The following is a 17,378-nucleotide window of genomic DNA, read 5'->3' as shown; positions in this document are numbered from 1 at the left end:
TTTTGTTGTTACAAAGTGGGATTAAAATGTATTTAATTATAATTTTTCGTCAACGATCTACACAAAATACTTTAATGTTAAAGTGGTAAATACTCTAATGTCAATGTGGTGATTCTGACAATACATGTTAGAATCACCTTTGGCAGCGATTACAGCTGTGATCCTTTCTGGGTAAATTTCCAAGAGCTTTGCACACCTGAATTGTGCAACATTTGCCCATTATTCTTTTTAACATTCTTCGAGCTCTGTTGGTTGTTCTTTGCTAGACAGCCATTTCAAGTCTTGCCATAAATCAAGCAGATTTAAGTTCAAATTGAAACTAGGCCACTCAGGAACATTCAGTGTCATCTTGGTAAGCAACTCCAGCCTAGACATGGGGGAGGGAATACAGTCAGTCACAAAAGTGAACCAACAACCTAAAACGTGACAACAGGATCCGTAATGGACCAGACATGAAAGTGAACCATATAGTTCACCTACGGTGAACGGGCCCGCACTCTGACACAACCACAAACTGAGGTACCATCCGTACCAAACAAACGAACACTCCACACAGGCTCTACCCATGAGAGGTTGTTCAAAATAACAACCCTGCTACACACTATGCAAACAGTAGCACTGTATCCTTTGCTAGCAGTATCTAAACAAGTCCAGATGTTGCTAATCCCTGGTCCCAGAGGGCTCTCCCAATTGTGTGGTATTTGAAACCGATTGGTTACTTTTCCCACCAGGACGACACTGCCGAGGCAGATGCCACTTGAGGTTTTAAATTGGTTGTTATCGATATTCACAGAGCACTCACGTAGTCGGAACCCCCACCTGGGTCGAACCAGGCACACCCTTCCCAAATTGATTGATTTGCAGCACACAAACCACACAGCTGACTGGAGGAGCGAATTTCACACACAACCTTTTAACCAACTCGATTACAACAAAACCAAGATCATTAATTGACAACAAGGCTCATTCATCAAATTTCAGAAATACCTCTTGGTGAGAGAAGCCAGAAAAGTCTCCACCACAGAGGGGTCAACCCAATTGACTCACCTCCAGAGAGCTGATTCTGAAGCTTCGCTAAACGAACGTGGCTGAAAACCTTAGTGTCTCATCCTCTTCGGAATTTCCAGATGGACTAAAGAAAAGAGAATTGAGAAATAGGGGCGGCAGGGTAGCCTAGTGGTTAGAGCGTTGGACTACTAGCCGGAAGGTTGCAAGTTCAAACCCCCGAGCTGACAAGGTACAAATCTGTCCTTCTGCCCCTCATTGAAAATAAGAATTTGTTCTTAACTGACTTGCCTAGTTAAAAAAAAATTAAACTGGTTTATTACAAGTTGCAACAGGGAGACAACTCCAGCACAGAAGCAGATATCATTTCTAACTGGCCTCTTGGAGACGGGCCCTTTATATTCTAAATCAGACAACAGCAGTTCAAAACCAAGGCAGCGGCTTTGTCAGCTGCTACAGAATCGGTGTCCACAGAAGGTCATCAATACAACCGTGAATAATCAGCGTGTCCTTGTACCTCCAGTCTGGCGTCAATCACTATCAACCGATATGAGCATAATCCATAACAAGTCTAGTGACCAACCCCCACCTTGAGTGTCACAACCAGAAACACTGGAAATGTATTACAGAGAGGGAACATATATAAATATGCTAAATATTGTTCTAATCACTCTGAACGTGATTATGTAACAGTGATAGAACTGTTAGATAGGCTAGCTACAGTGGACAACAGCATCACACATTATCTCTGCCCCAAAGCCAAAACACCGTTGACATGACATCAGTTTGTTTTCTTTACCATTGAGAAGAAACGGTTGGCAAGATGCTGCTTGATGTACAACCGCAGCAAAAGCTGCAGGCGCTCACAGGCCCCGCTTTAACTGGCAGCTGCCTCTAATGGGACCAGGGACTTTGGAATGTAGGTGGACCCACTGCAGTGTTCGGTACAGGCTTCTTCCCTCACTGGCAAGTTGTGCAATGACTGACTGATTGACGAACTGACTGACTGACAGCTCCTATGTTGGATCGCAGTATGTTTGATGTAAATCGTTGTTTTGGTTCACCCTGTTCTTCATGATGTGTGTTAAGAGGAGCCTAACCTGAAATGTACAAAGGGTATCAGTTGACAATAATCTTGGAAGGAAAACACACACATACACATTTGAAATACTTTATTTGAATCCACAAATTACATTACATTACAAAGGATGATTAAAAACTATTTTAAAGGTATTGGATACAAGAGCACTTTAAGGATACAAAAAGCACCTTCTCCACAAAGCTAGGCTGCCCATAACAGCTGAAACAGAGCAGTACTTCGGCCAGTTGCTTGGCTCTAGTCTTTGGCACGCCTGCAATCTGAAGGCCACTCACCGTATGTACGTGGCCGATTCTGTCAAATACTACTGTCACCAAGTTGCACTTATATCCAAGGCTGTCAAAGCCTGATCCGAGGGGCTGGTATTTGAGAAACTTGTCAGCAAAGGCCCGACTCCATGTATCCATCGAAATGAACAGCCCACCTCAAATCAGCACCTCCCTTTGGGCTCGCCCCACAGCAGCAGTAACTGGATTATTCTGCATACAGGAAAACGTGTCATCATCTATATCAAACCAGGCTATTCTGATGAGAACATTTGTATGTGTGCTGTCTGTGAGACCACCTGTCTTACCTCAGTAGCTACCAGGTCGACAAGGCAGACATGTCTAGCAATGTACAAGTATTTTTATGATCGGCAACCATTAACAACGTGTGCACCAGACTTAACTCGGGGTGTAAGATACAGAAGGGATGGTGGTTTGCAGGATACCAGAGTGCTAGGTGGTATTTTGTGGGTAGAATAGAACAGGTGTTGACCTTACCGTGAAAGGCTTTCTTACAAGCCCTTCACCAACAATGCAGTTCTTAGAAAATTAAGAGTTAAGAAAATATTAACTAAATAAACTAAAGTTTAAAATAAAGTAATACCAGAAAATAACTAACGAGGCTATAGACTGACTATAGACTTCCGGTACTGAGTCATGTGTGGGGGTACAGGTTAGTCATGGTAATTGAGGTAATATGTACATAGATATGCATATATAATAAACAGCAGGTAGCAGCAGCGTAAAAAAGCTGCAAATAGTCCGAATAGCCATTTGAAATGAGCTGTTCAGCAGCCTTATGGCTTGGGGGTAGAAGCTGTTAAGAAGCCTTTTGGACCTAAACTTGACGCTCTGGTACCGCTTGCCGTGTGGTAGCAGAGAGAACAGTCTATGACTAGGGTGGCTGGCCTTCCTCTGACACCGCCTGGTATAGAGGTCCTGGATGGCAGGAAACTTGGCCACATGCACCACCCTCTTGCGGTTCGAATGCCGAGCAGTTTCCATACCAGGCGGCAATGCAACCAGTCCGGATGCACTCGATGGTGCAGCTGTAGAACCCCTCGAGGATCTTTGCCAAATCCCCTGAGTCTCCTGAGGGAGAATAGGCATTGTTGTGCCCCCCTCATGACTGTCCCGGTCTGTCTGGACCATGACAGTTTGGTGATGTGGACACCAAGGAACTTGAAGCTCTCGACCTGCTATACTACTGCCCTGTCAATGATAATGGGGGCGTGCTCGGCCCTCCTCTTCCTGCAGTCTACAATTATCTCCCCTGTCTTGACATTGAGAGAGAGAGGTTGTTGTCCTGGCACCACACCACCATGTCTCTGACCTCCTCCCTATAGGCTGTCCCATCATCGTTGGTGATCAGGCCCACCTGTGTCGCCGGTAATTTATTTTAAATTTTTTAAATGTTACTTTTATTTAACTAGGCAAGTCAGTTACGAACAAATTATTATTTTCAATGATGGCCTAGGAACAGTGGGTTAAATGCCTTGTTCAACCGTACCAAACAAACAATGTTCAGGGGTAGCTCGGGGATTCAGTCTTGCAACCTATCGGTTACAAATCCAACGCTCTAACCACTAGGCTACCTGCCGCCCCAATTTAATGATGGTTTTGGAGTCGTGCTTGGTCATGCAGTCTTGGGTGAACAGGGAGTACAGGAGGGGACCAAGCAGGTACCCCCTGAGGGGCCCCCTTATTGAGGATCAGAGTGGCAGACCCGCTGCCGCCCACCCCTACCACCTGGGGGCGGCCCGTCAGGAAGTCCAGGACCCAGCCGCAGAGGGAGTCCAGAACCCAGCCCTACCACCAGGGTCCCTAGCTTAGCATTTTGTATGTGGTGTGGGATTTTTATCATGTTGTGTGACTCTAGAACTCCCAAGAAACCATACAGTGTAATTATAGACTGTCATTAATCATACAATATGTGTTTTGTTATGCATCATTCAAGACTCTGGAGGTGAACATACCCAACAATATATATGATGTCATTGCTGAGAATAAAAAACCCAGGCGAGGAGATGTATACATTTAAAAAGGACAACAACAGCAACACAGTACCAAGTCAAAGATACAATGGACAGAACTGCAGATTATACAACAAGCAGAGTGAGTTGGGAAAGTCAGGGAAAATATGTTAAAAAGTTTGTCAAATATATTGTAAATCATGTAGCCCTTTACACTCGTAGCTGTATACGAGTTTAAAATGGCAGATTTGGGCAATAATAAGCGCCTAAATTGGAATGTAGTGGCTGTTTCAGTAAGGGTTCTGGCTCTGTTCTTCACAGCGCTATATGAGTTTTTATTGACAGCCATTCTGAACTTGAGCACCACTCGCAACAAGAAGTTGCTGCCATCCCTTCCAGTAATTGGGCAACTTTTGCCATTTTTTTTGTTGTCCAGGTGAGGGGAACTGCTGTAAAAAAGAGGACTGGATGTATTTTGAAAGATGAGATGTTGAGGATTATAATAAATACCGCTGTAAAGGCTCTCGTCCTCCTCTTCTGAGGAGGAGTAGCGAGAAGGATCAACGTTTATGATCACTATGTTTGATGTACAGTTGCAAGATGACATGTCGTCATATCCTGGGGTCTTCTGTTTGTTTATTGTGAAAAAAGATTGCCGCATCACACGCACCTGAATGCACCTAAATTCCGATCTGTTTTTCTGAATTTCCTTGTGAAAGCCTAACATTGTAAGATCATATTTTTTAACAGCTAATTATGTTGGCAGTGGAACAAGCTTTCAGATCATACCCACCTGACCCTGATTGCGATTTATAATGGCCCATTTTTGGATTGCGTAAACAACAACAGTAATTGGGTGATTCTGCAACTACAGGAACTTCTATGCCCTCAGGGATAGAAGTTCAATTTTTGTCATTTTATTTTTTTAAATATATATTTTTCTTTATATGTTAAGTTCACACTACCATCACCCCAGCTTTTTTTAACACCTCTCTATCTAGTATTTTAGCTACTTTTCAGATGCATTTTATACCTCAGTTTCACTGTTCAGCCCTTGTCCCTGACCCAGACTTTTGAGCTTCCACTATGTTTTTCTATGAGAAAACAATAATGACACATTATGCAATGTCATCTTCTAGAGAAAGAGTCAATTAAATAAAATCTATATCAATATGTATTGTAAGTATGCCCTTTATATTGTTATTTACACAAAATATACCTGTCCTTTGGTACTGGTGTCATTTCCACCACTGAGGGCAAATTCCTCATTTAATAAAGTGTTGTCAAGAGAATGTTAACTTAGTTACCATGGAAACTTATTGTGACACTGAAGCACATGGCTGCAGCAGACAGTTGTTCTGGAAGTTATGTCCAGAAGTTGTAAAACAATCTAGGTAAATATTACTACTAATAGTCCTACTATGAATTCTGCAAAATATGTCCTTTTTGGGTTGTCAAGCCAACAGTCCAGGATAGGGACACATGCCTCTGCAAAACCCACGCCAACCTCCAGTTCATGGCAGACAAACTACAGCATCACAAAGTGATCAGCTGCAGCAACAATGAGAAGCTAAATTAGTCTTTGTGCTGTGAGAACCTGAAGAAAGAGTGCACGTACACAGAGTGTTCTCTTTTCTAAGCAAAAGAGCTTCAAACATCTGACTTTGATGCTGGTGAATAGACATGGTGGTTTGAGAGGAAAAAGAAAGCTGAAGAGAGAGAAAATGAAAAACAAAGCGGGAAACGTAGATAAGTTCACTGTACATTTGACAGTATAAGAAAAGGTGTGTGGCACACCGCATATTCTACTAGAGGACTTCTCAAAAGGATTGAAAGAGAAGTTGGGGAAACACGTGTACAACATTCCACACCGATACTCCAAACTGAGAGAATTAAAAGAGAATCTGCGGAAAGAGAACTCAGGGGCGCAACTTTCACTGGGGACAGGGGGGACATGTCCCCCTACATTATGAAATTGCATTTTTGCCCCCCCCCCCCACACACAGATTTATCATTGGAATGTGATACAAAATGAGGCAACCGTGTGCTTTAGGACAATGCAGATGCCTCTGAGTGGTCGGGTAGGCTGTTTGGAGTGTTTATCCGACTGGATAAAACAAATTATAATAATTACCCCCCCCCCACACACACACACACACACACTTCTAAAACCAAAGTTGCGCCCCTGAGAGAACTACCTGTGTAAATACACCAGTGAAATCCAGGCAGTTCACTTTGGTGATTCTCACAAGCAGGTGACCTTCCACGCCTGTGTTGGGTATACCACAAATGATACAGTTTCACTTTGCTCATAAATTAATTATAAATTAATTGTATGATATTTCATTTTCAACTCAAATTGATATTTAATAACATTTGTCAATGGCTGTCTGAGAAAAAATGACTAAAATATATACATTCCTGAATAGTACGATCACAGAGATTATCAGATATTATTTCTAGACAAATCAGAGACAATTATAATACTGGTAAAATGGTTTTTCAATATGTTTTAATTTCTGAAATCTTGCATGGCCAAAGTGCCCGAAGTTGCAGAATCACCCAATTGTGTTATGGTGGGGATACAGGGCTGTGTTCCAAACTAAACAACGACAAGTGAGCTTGTTCCTCAATGGGACAGCTAGGAGAGCTCACAAAGGTACCTTTTATAGTTGAAGACTTTTCTTTTGAGTCATAAAAGGGCACTGAAATTGCTTAGGAACTGTGCACACTTTGGAGAGGTGTGTGGCCACTTGGAGAGACCAGTTAATCTTCTCACTCAAACCTTTGTAATGTTTGTCTTATGTTGCATCCACCCCACATTTTCCAGGAATAATCTTATCATGTTAATGAATGTACCCAGTATTTTCAGATTTTGTTTTCAACAAAAGTGGCAAAGTACACTAAATGTAAAATGCACATAACGTCAACAGTGTAATGTTTGGATTCAGTCTTGTGTCAAGTGAACTATTGTGTACTCACATTTGGTCGAATCATTTTCCGATTACCTCCAAACTGTTCCCTATCAATTTCTAAAATGGTTATGCATTTCCATACTTCTTCTGGAAGAAACATTTCAATTTAGTCCCTATCCATATAGGCCAATTCCTACACGGGTAAAGGGTGAAAGCTTTTGGTTCAGTATTATACTGTAATAACCAATTAAGACAGTCAGTATATCGTTCACTGTGGTTCCAAATAAGGGAAGAGCAGTCTGACGTTTTATGTCAGCACTCCGTTCGAGCTGCTTAGGCATAAGGGGAAGTACAAGTATGCCTGAAACTGCAAGATAATGGTTGGTTGTGTTTTATGATAAATGACCCCATATTGTCATGTTATTGCACATACTTTGCTTCCTGTGTGTCCCAGCAGGAAACCTGTGGCTCCTATAGATCCCTTTCCTTCTTGTTTTTAGCTGAAGTGGCAATAAGATTTGAAGTCAAGACTTCATACAATGTTTCCTATACAATTCCAGCTACCATATTTATGCCCTCTCCTACAGGACTGACATCAGCGGGAACACATGGGTAGTTTGGGAGTTCTCATAGCTAAACTCATTTTAACACACTCTTAGATTATTTTATTTTTTTGTGGACTGATCTGGTGCTACTGTTTTGATCGGAAGAACCCTTTTTGGAAGAAAGTTTTTTTTGATGATTCTTTGGAAGGCAAGAAGGGTTCTATGTTCAACCATATATCATATTTCCCAGCATGCTCTAATGCAGGGTGATTTTCAGAAGTGTTTGTTTTAATGTGTTTTTGCATAAACAGTAGAGGTCGGAAGTTTACATACACCTTAGCCAAATACATTTAAACTCAGTTCTTCACAATTCCTGACATTTAATCCTAGTAAAAAGTCCCTGTCTTAGGTCAGTTAGGACTTTGTTTTAATAACGTGAAATTTAGAATAATAGTAGAGAGAATGATTCATTTCAGCTTTTATTTCTTTCATCACATTCCCAGTGGGTCAGAAGTTTACATACACTCAATTAGTATTTGGTAGCATTACCTTTAAACTTGTTTAATTTTGGTCAAACATTTCTGGTAGCCTTCCACAAGCTTCCCACAATAAGTTGGGGGAATTTTGGCCCATTCCTCCTGATAGAGCTGTTGTCACTGAGTCAGGTTTATAGGCCTCCTTGCGCGCACATGCTTTTTCAGTTCTGCCCGCGCATTTTTTAGGATTTGGATTGAGGTCAGGGCTTTGTGATGGCCAATCCAATACCTTGACTTTATTGTCCTTAAGCCATTTTGCCACAACTTTGGAAGTATGCTTGGGGCCATTGTCCATTTGGAAGACCCATTTGTGACCAAGCTTTAACTTCCTGACTGATGTCTTGAGATGTTACCTCAATATATCCACATCATTTTCTACCTCATGATGCCATCTATTTTGTGAAGTGCACTAGTCCCTCCTGCAGCAAAGCACCCCCACAACATGATGCTGCCACCCCGTGCTTCACAGTTGGGGCGGTGTTCTTCGGCTCCAAACATAACGATGGTCATTATGGCCAAACAGTTCTATTTTTGTTTCATCAGACCAGAGGACATTTCTCCAAAAAGTATGATCTTTGTACCCATGTGCAGTTGCAAACCGTAGTCTGGCTTTTTTATGCCGGTTTTGGAGCAGTGGCTTCTTCCTTGCTGAGCGGCCTTTCAGGTTATATCGATATAGGACTCGTTTTACTGTGGATATAGATAATTTTGTACCTGTTTCCTCCAGCATCTTCACAAGGTCCTTTGCTGTTGTTCTGGGATTGATTTGCACTTTTTACACCGAAGTACATTCATCTCTAGGAGACAAAACGCGTCTCCTTCCTGATCGGTATGACGGCTGCATGGTCCCATGGTGTTTAAACTTGCGTACTATTGTTTGTACAGATGAACGTGGTACCTTCAGGCGTTTATAAATTGCTCCCAAGGATGAACCAGACTTGTGGAGGTCCACATTTTTTTTTCTGAGGTCTTGGCTGATTTCTTTTTATTTTCCCATGATGTCAAGCAAAGAGGCACTGAGTGTGAAGGTAGGTCTTGAAATACATCCACAGGTACACCTCCAATTTACTTAAATGTTGTCAATCAGCCTATCCGAAGCTTCTAAAGCCATTCCATTTTCTGGAATTTTCCAAGCTGTTTAAAGGCACAGTCAACTTAGTGTATGTAAACTTCTGACCCACTGGAATTGTGATACAGTGAATTATAAGTGAAATAATCTTGTCTGAAAACAATTGTTGGAAAAATGACTTGTGTCAAGCACAAAGTAGATGTCCTAACCGACTTGCCAAAACTATAGTTTCTTAACAAGAAATTTGTGGAGTGGTTGAAAAATGAGTTTTAATGACTCCAACCTAAGTGTTTGTAAACTTCCGACTTCAACTGTACAGTACATTGATTGGTTGATACATTTTATACTACACAAAGATAAATTACATTTATTTTTTTAACTAAACCAATCTGTTAGTAATTTGACTTATTGCACTCGTTACTGAGATGGTTGTTCCTGTTTGAATACTGAGACTACGTCAAGGATCTAATCTTCCCTACCCTGGCAATCTTTTTCAATGCAGGTTGTGGTTGATTTTGTCACGTTCTGACCTTAGTTCTTTTGTTATGTCTTTGTTTTAGTATGGTCAGGGCGTGAGTTGGGTGAGTTGTCTATGTTCCTTTTTCTATGTTGTGTTTTTCGTTTGGCCTGGTATGGTTCTCAATCAGAGGCAGGTGTCGTTAGTTGTCTCTGATTGAGAATCATACTTAGGTAGCCTTTTCCCACTTGTGTTTCGTGGGTGATTATTTTCTGTTCTGTGTTTTGTTTCACAGTTCAGATCTGTTTTGTTTCGTTTCGCCATAAACAAGATGAACACTTACCACGCTGCGCTTTGGTCCTCACCTCATTCCAACGACGAGCGTCACAGATTTAAACAATTCCACTTGTTGGATATCGTAACTCTTGACTGGATTCCAATAGCAATTACACATCACTTTGCGAGCCAGCATAATGTGACTTGCAGGCCTGACGTGGCCTGTAAACCAAGGTTTTCCTAACACCACTGTGTTTGGGTTTAACTAAGCCTAGACACATCTTTCATAAATAATTTGATTTTAAAGGCTGGTGGAACCATTCATAGAGGGTTCTAAGAATAACCTTTAGATAATAAAATGGTTCTTGGTAGAACCACATACAAGGTATTCTATGAAGAACCCTACATGGTAGACCCTCTGCACAGGGTTCTACCTAGCACCAAAAAGGGTTCAGGAAAACTGAAGAACACTACATGGTTCTACTTAGTACACATTTTTTAAAGAATGCATTTAAACGTTCTCTTTGAGCTCAATTCCCTTTGATTTGACTATGTTCCCAGAGTGATTTTCCCATCTAATTTCACCTCTGTTCTCTTATACAAAGGTGTTGCGAGGTTTCAGAAACAATGGTCCCTGCAGTACTCCATACAACAGGTTTCTCTTAAGGTTTGCCCTGGCTCTATACTTTTTAAAGGGGAAAACTAATGATTGATCTTCACAAGGTTAAGGTTTTATGTATCCATAAAAGGAAGTTGAGCCCATTATTTGGAGGGGAAAGCGAGTTCTCCTGAAATGTAAGGTTCTGGAGATTGTTCTGGTTTAAACAGAACTCGGCAGCCGGCCCAACACACACAAACACACAGCTTTTTCATGTTTGAATTAAGCGAAATAGGGAGAAATATTTTGCCCTGGAGGATCCTGTTTTTCCATGATGGGAAAGGGATAGAGAATAAGTTACAGTACTCATTCATTTCTAGCAAGCGATATGAGATCTCAGTAAAAACCGGTAGATTCCACTATAGCGCGCCGTCAATGAAAAACGCCTGAGATTTAAATGGGTACCATGTGGAGTATGTTGGTGAGTTATCATGACTGTAAACTTTGTTTATTCTTCTTTCTTTCTTTCTTTTTCAGCTTTCCTTCATTCCCCCTACCAGCCAGTGTATACGGCCACAAAGCACGGGGTGATAGGCTTCTCCAGAGCCATAGCGGTGAGTTCTAATACCCCCCCAAACCTCTCCTCAAGTACACCTAGCCGTTCCACATACAGTGCCCTCCGTAATTCTTGGGACAGTGAAACACTTTATTCTTCTTTTGGCTCTGCACACCAAAAGTTTGGATTTTAAATCAATGACTATGAGGTTAAAGTGCAGACTGTCAAATTCACTTATGTGTATTAAAGCAGTAAACAGTATAGCCTACCAATTGGCTTGTCGCAGTGCTTGAGGCGTCACTACAAACCTGGGTTTGATCCCAAGCTGAGTCACAGCCGGCCGTGACCGGGATACCAATGAGGCGGCGCACAATTGGCCCAGCGTTGTCCAGGTTAGGGGAGGGTTTGACCGGCTAGGAATGTCCTTGTCCCATCGCGCTCTAGCGACTCCTTGTGGTGTGTCGGGCGCATGCACGGTCGCCATTTGTTTCCTTTGACACATTGGTGCGGCTGGCTTCTGGGTTAAGCGAGCAGTGTGTCAAGAAGCAGTGTGATGGGACAAGACTGTAACTACCAATTAGATATCACGAAATTCGGTAGAAAAAGGGGTAAAAGTACAAAAAATATATACATTTAGTATTTGGTCCCATATTCCTAGCACGCAATGACTACATCAAGCGTGTGACTCAAAATATTTGTTGGATGCATTTACTGTTTTGTTTTGGTTGGTTTGTGTTTCAGATTATCACTTTTATTGTAAATAAGAAGAGAATATGTTTCTAAACACTTCTACATTAATGTGGCTGCTACCATGATTATGGATAATCGTTGATGTAGTCATTGTGAGCGATTAATATGGGAACAAACACTAAACTTTGGACTACTTTAATAGACATACAGTATGTAATACAAAACCAGTACACACCTGATTTAAGTAATGAAGGGCTTGATGATTAGTTGACCAGTTGAATCAGATGTCATAGTAGAATATGTGATATGTGGAATGGCTGGGGGTACTCCAGGAAAGGCATGGAAAACACTGGCCTAGACACATTCCTTTGCCCTGGGTGATTACGCTTGACCGTGTTCGGACATGTTTGTGCTCCTCTTTCTCACACACACACACACATACCACACACACACACACACACGCACACATAACAAACACATACACACTGGCACGTTGCTCCTTTCACAACCACACACACCCTGACACGTCTGTGTTCCTTTCCTCTCCCCACGCAGGATGCAGCCGAAGTGGAGAACTATGGTGTGAGGATCAACACGCTGTGCCCTGCCTTCGTGGACACCCCTCTCCTGCGCTCTGTGGAACACGAGGACAACATGGGCAAGTTTGACAAGTTCAAGGACGACTTAAAGAGGAGCGTGCACAAGTTCGGGGTGCTTCAGTGAGTTCCTATACATGTTGTGTAGAAGTTGCCTCATTTCCCTCCTTTTACACTCTTTACCTATCAATGTTCTTTATAACTCAAGTTTACTGTAAATCTATGTGGTGTATATAGGATACTGCTTCAGATTAATGTATACAAGTGTTGTTTATACCTAAACAAGTCAGCACAGACCTAGAATCAGCTTACCCTCCCCACATGGCCCCGCAAAATCACCCAAATACTAACTCCATTCTACGACATCAAGTAATACAGTATCTGGAGTAGCAAAGCCTCCCTAATCAGTGTCCATTTCCTCCTTAAATCCTCCCTCCACATAGTATGTGTGGGAGGCCATGGAGGTTGTTATCCCTCCTCAGTTTCCCTGTCTTATCTGGAGAGAGGAGAGAGGGGGCCTTGGAAGCTTCCTGGTGTGTTTATGTCTTGTCCCCTCTCTATGTCACTGTGTTTTGAGTGCTTTGGACGACATCAGATAAGGTTTTCTACTTCAGAAGCAAACGGCGGTGGAGATATACAGATACAAACGTTGAGGGGTATTCTGAGGAAAGACTTAACTAACTGTCAACATTTATTGGAAATGATTAGGTTTGCTACGATATGCATCCGAAACATGCAAAGACAAATATTGAGAAATACAGTGTGTTTGAGATAAGATGCACTTAAAACCATATGCAGGCCAAGTTTTGTTATTTATATCAGAATGCACTTCAGTCTTGAATGCTTACATCTACCAGCTCAGCTGCTTTTAAAGTACAGTATTTCGCAATACCTTGTCCAAGCTGTTTGGCCTGGGGCAAGGCGATTTGATGAATCTGTTGGCTACAGCGTCAAAAAGAGGCCTTTTTAAATGTTGATCTTGTATCTCTTTCAGCCAGGAAATTGTTGAATTAAGTGACATCATGTTTCAGGAATTCTCTGATATAATCATGAGGGCATTTTGCTAGCTAATGTTTGTTTGCTAGTCCAATCCAATCCATAAAAACGTTAGGAATTGAAAGAGAATGTATGGCCATGGCCTCTCTCTTTCTCGGGTCGTGTTCATTAAACACCAGGCGGAAGACAACCGAATGAACCAGGGAGGAACTATCTGGACACTGTGTTACCTACCTAACACGACCCTGTTTTCTCTCTATCTCTCAATCTCTATCCCCAGACCTTCGCTGATCGCAGAGGGAGTGTTGCGCCTGATAACTGATACCGGTCTAAACGGCGCCGTGATGAAGATCACCTGCTCTAAAGGGATCCACTTCCACACCTACGAGCCCCTGTCCGCTTGAGAGGAACAACGCGGAATACCGTCGGACTTCTGTCACCCACCCAGACAAAGGAACTTAAAGTGGTCGGAGTATGGAGTCATTCAGAAAGTAGACCCATGTCTCTATGGAATTGGTAGAAATGTAGGCCCATTGAATTAGGAATTAGAATAAGTAATTTAATGGGACCTCTATGTGTATGCCTACGATGGATGTAACCAAGATTCCAGTAGTCTTACATAATAGGTGTGAACAAAGGTAGACAAAGAGGGTTTAGTTTTCGGGTTTCCCTCATCATAGAATCCTCCAGTTGATTTGACTAGTATGAGAGACTTGTTTCCCTCATCATAGAATCCTCCAGTTGATTTGACTAGTATGAGAGACTTGTTTCCCTCATCATAGAATCCTCCAGTTGATTTGACTAGTATGAGAGACTTGTTTCCCTCATCATAGAATCCTCCAGTTGATTTGACTAGTATGAGAGACTTGGTACAAATTGACTGCTGTATTTATTGTATTTTATTTATTTAACTAGGCAAGTCAGCTAAGAGAAAATTCTTATTACCCAATTATGAAATGGACGTTTTATCACAGCACAGTATGTGTTTACAATTTTACCAAATAACTGTAGTTTATTTATGATACAATAGCATGCTTTATTATCATAGAATATGTGAAAATTGTATTTTTGTTCTCTGTCAGACAATAAACTTTGACTCCTTTCCTCTTCTCCTTCACTTGTTACATGACTATGTACATAACACAGTATCTGTAACACAGTAATGCAGGTTTAGCTGGCAGAAAGAGGACTCTTGAGGGCTGGGGAGTTGTCAGCACGCTACCTAGCTGAGCATGTTGCCGTTGGGCTAAGTATGTTGCCGTTGGGAGTGTCCACCTCACCTCCACTACCATGCAGTAAAACAGGCTTTGACGAGAGGAGAAACTGTGACAAGGAGCAGACAGTTTTTTTTTCAATCCTTTGGTACTTTGAGTTAATTCCAGGATGTATGCGTGACAGGAATTCACATCTGGATATCACCCCCTCCTCCTCCCGCTATCCCTCTCCCCCCCTCCTCCTCCCGCTATCCCTCTCCCCCTCCTCCTCCCGCTATCCCTCTCCCCCCTCCTCCTCCCGCTATCCCTCTCCCCCCTCCTCCTCCCGCTATCCCTCTCCCCCTCCTCCTCCCGCTATCCCTCTCCCCCTCCTCCTCCCGCTATCCCTCTCCCCCTCCTCCTCCCGCTATCCCTCTCCCCCTCCTCCTCCTCCCGCTATCCCTCTCCCCCCCTCCTCCTCCCGCCATCCCTCTCCCCCGCCCGACCTCCCGCTATCACCTGCAGTCTGTGTTAACTTGTTTACCAAACAGGCTTTCCGAGAGATCCTACGACCAGGAAAAGAGAGGGGTAGAGAGAGCGAACGGCACACATTTGATATGGGTCACAGGAGGTGAAGGAAGATGCCTGATACAAACCTCATCAAAGGAGGAGCGTTAGAGAAAATAAGAATTCCTCAGAACAGGTTACCTCATTCAAACTGAGACATTGATTGTGCATGTGTGCCATTCAGCGGGTGAATGGGCAAGACCAAAGATTCAAGTGCCTTTCGAACAGGGTATGGTAGTAGGTGCCAGGCGCACCGGTTTGAGTTTGTCGAGAAATGCAACGCTGCTGGGTTTTTCACACTCAACCGTTTCCCATGTGTATCAAGAATGGGCCACCACCCAAAGGACATCCAGCCAACTTCACACAACTGTGGGAAGCATTGGAGTCAACATGGGCCAGCATCCCTGTGGAATCATTTCGACACCTTGTAGTGTCCATGCCCCGATGAAATGATGCTGTTCTGAGGGCAACTCAATATTAGGAAGGTGTTCTTAATGATTTGTCCGCTCATTGTATACATAATGTATCACACCCATTGTGAAATGATATACTCAGCAAGGTGGAAGGATTGGTACCACCATAATATAGAGTACCAGTCAAAAGTTTGGACACACCTACTCATTCAAGGGTTTTTTTAATTTCTTAAATTGTAAAATAATAGTGAAGACATCAAAACTATGAAATAACACATATGGACTCATGTATTAACCAAAAGTGTTAAATCAAAATATATGTAATATTTACATATATATCTAAAATATCTACACTGCCGTTCAAAGTTCGGGGTCACGTAGAAATGCCCTTGTTTTTGAAAGAAATGCAATGTTTTTATCCATTAAAATAACATCATATTGATCAGAAATACAGTGTAGACATTGTTAATGTTGTAAATGCCTACTGTAGCTGGAAACAGCTGATTTTTAATGGAATATCTACGTAGGCGTACAGAGGCCCTTTATCAGCAACCTTCACTCGTGTTCCAATGGCACGTTGTGTTAGCTAATCCAAGTTTATAATTTTAAAAGGCTAATTGATCATTAGAAAACCATTTTGCTATTATGTTAGCACAGCTGAAAACTGTTGTTAGGATTAAAGAAGCAATAAAACTGGTCTTTAGACTAGTTGAGTATCTGGAGCATCAGCATTTATGGGTTTGATTACAGGCTCAAAATCTCCAGAAACAAAGAACTTTCTTCTGAAACTCGTCAGTCTATGCTTGTTCTTAGAAATGAAGGCTATTCCATGTGAGAAATTGCCAAGAAACTGAAGATCTCGTACAATGCTGTGTATTACTCCCTTCACAGAAGCGCAAACTGGCTCTAACCAGAATAGAAAGAGGAGTGGAAGGCGCTGGAGCACAACTGAACAAGAGGACAAGTGCATTAGAGTGTCTAGTTTGAGAAACAGACACCTCACAAATCCTCAACTGGCAGCTTCATTAAACAGTACCCACAAAACACCAGTCTCAACGTCAACAGTGAAGAGGCGACTCCGGGATGCTGGCCTTATAATGGGCCTCTGTACGCCTATGTTGATATTCCATTAAAAATGATCCGCTTCCAGCTACAATAGTCATTTACAACATTAGCAATGTCTACAATGTATTTCTGATCAATTTGATGTTATTTTAATGGACAAAAAAATGTGCTTTTCTTTCAAAAACAAATACATTTTTAAGTGACCCCAAACTTTTGAACGGTAATATATGTTTGTATGTATATGGAGTCAATGGAATGGAGTGGAGTCATTGGAATGGTATCAAACACATCTAACACATGGTTTTCATGTGGTTGATACCATTCCATTGTCTCCATTCCAGCCAATATTATAAGCCGTCCTCCCCTCAGCAGCCTCCACTGGTATACATGGATTATATATAGTATCTTCAAGATGTGAATCTCAGGCCTGACATGTCAAGCCCGGGTATGTGAAATGCTCCTTCCTCCTGCTGAATTGTGTTTCAACCATGTTCAACAATGTCCGTCCACTCCCCCCCCCCCCAGATTTGTCTAGCTACATCATGGTTCTGAAACATAACTCC

At 42.1% G+C, this 17,378-nt stretch overlaps 1 protein-coding gene across 1 annotated transcript in view; it reads left to right on the top strand.

Moving 5' to 3' along the window:
- The window catches only part of LOC115145622 (15-hydroxyprostaglandin dehydrogenase [NAD(+)]-like), a 30,271-nt gene extending 16,131 nt beyond the window's left edge, over positions 1-14,140 (top strand). Inside the window, exons 5-7 of the mRNA XM_065003927.1 lie at positions 11,277-11,353; positions 12,541-12,704; positions 13,858-14,140. Of these exons, the coding sequence (XP_064859999.1) occupies positions 11,277-11,353; positions 12,541-12,704; positions 13,858-13,981 (365 nt within the window). The 3' untranslated portion in view covers positions 13,982-14,140. The remainder of the gene's footprint in view (positions 1-11,276; positions 11,354-12,540; positions 12,705-13,857) is intronic.
- The last annotated feature ends 3,238 nt before the right edge of the window (positions 14,141-17,378 follow it).

Source organism: Oncorhynchus nerka, linkage group LG18, assembly GCF_034236695.1.
Source record: "Oncorhynchus nerka isolate Pitt River linkage group LG18, Oner_Uvic_2.0, whole genome shotgun sequence".
Lineage (NCBI taxonomy): Eukaryota > Metazoa > Chordata > Actinopteri > Salmoniformes > Salmonidae > Oncorhynchus > Oncorhynchus nerka.
This window is presented reverse-complemented; position numbering and strand designations above follow the sequence as displayed.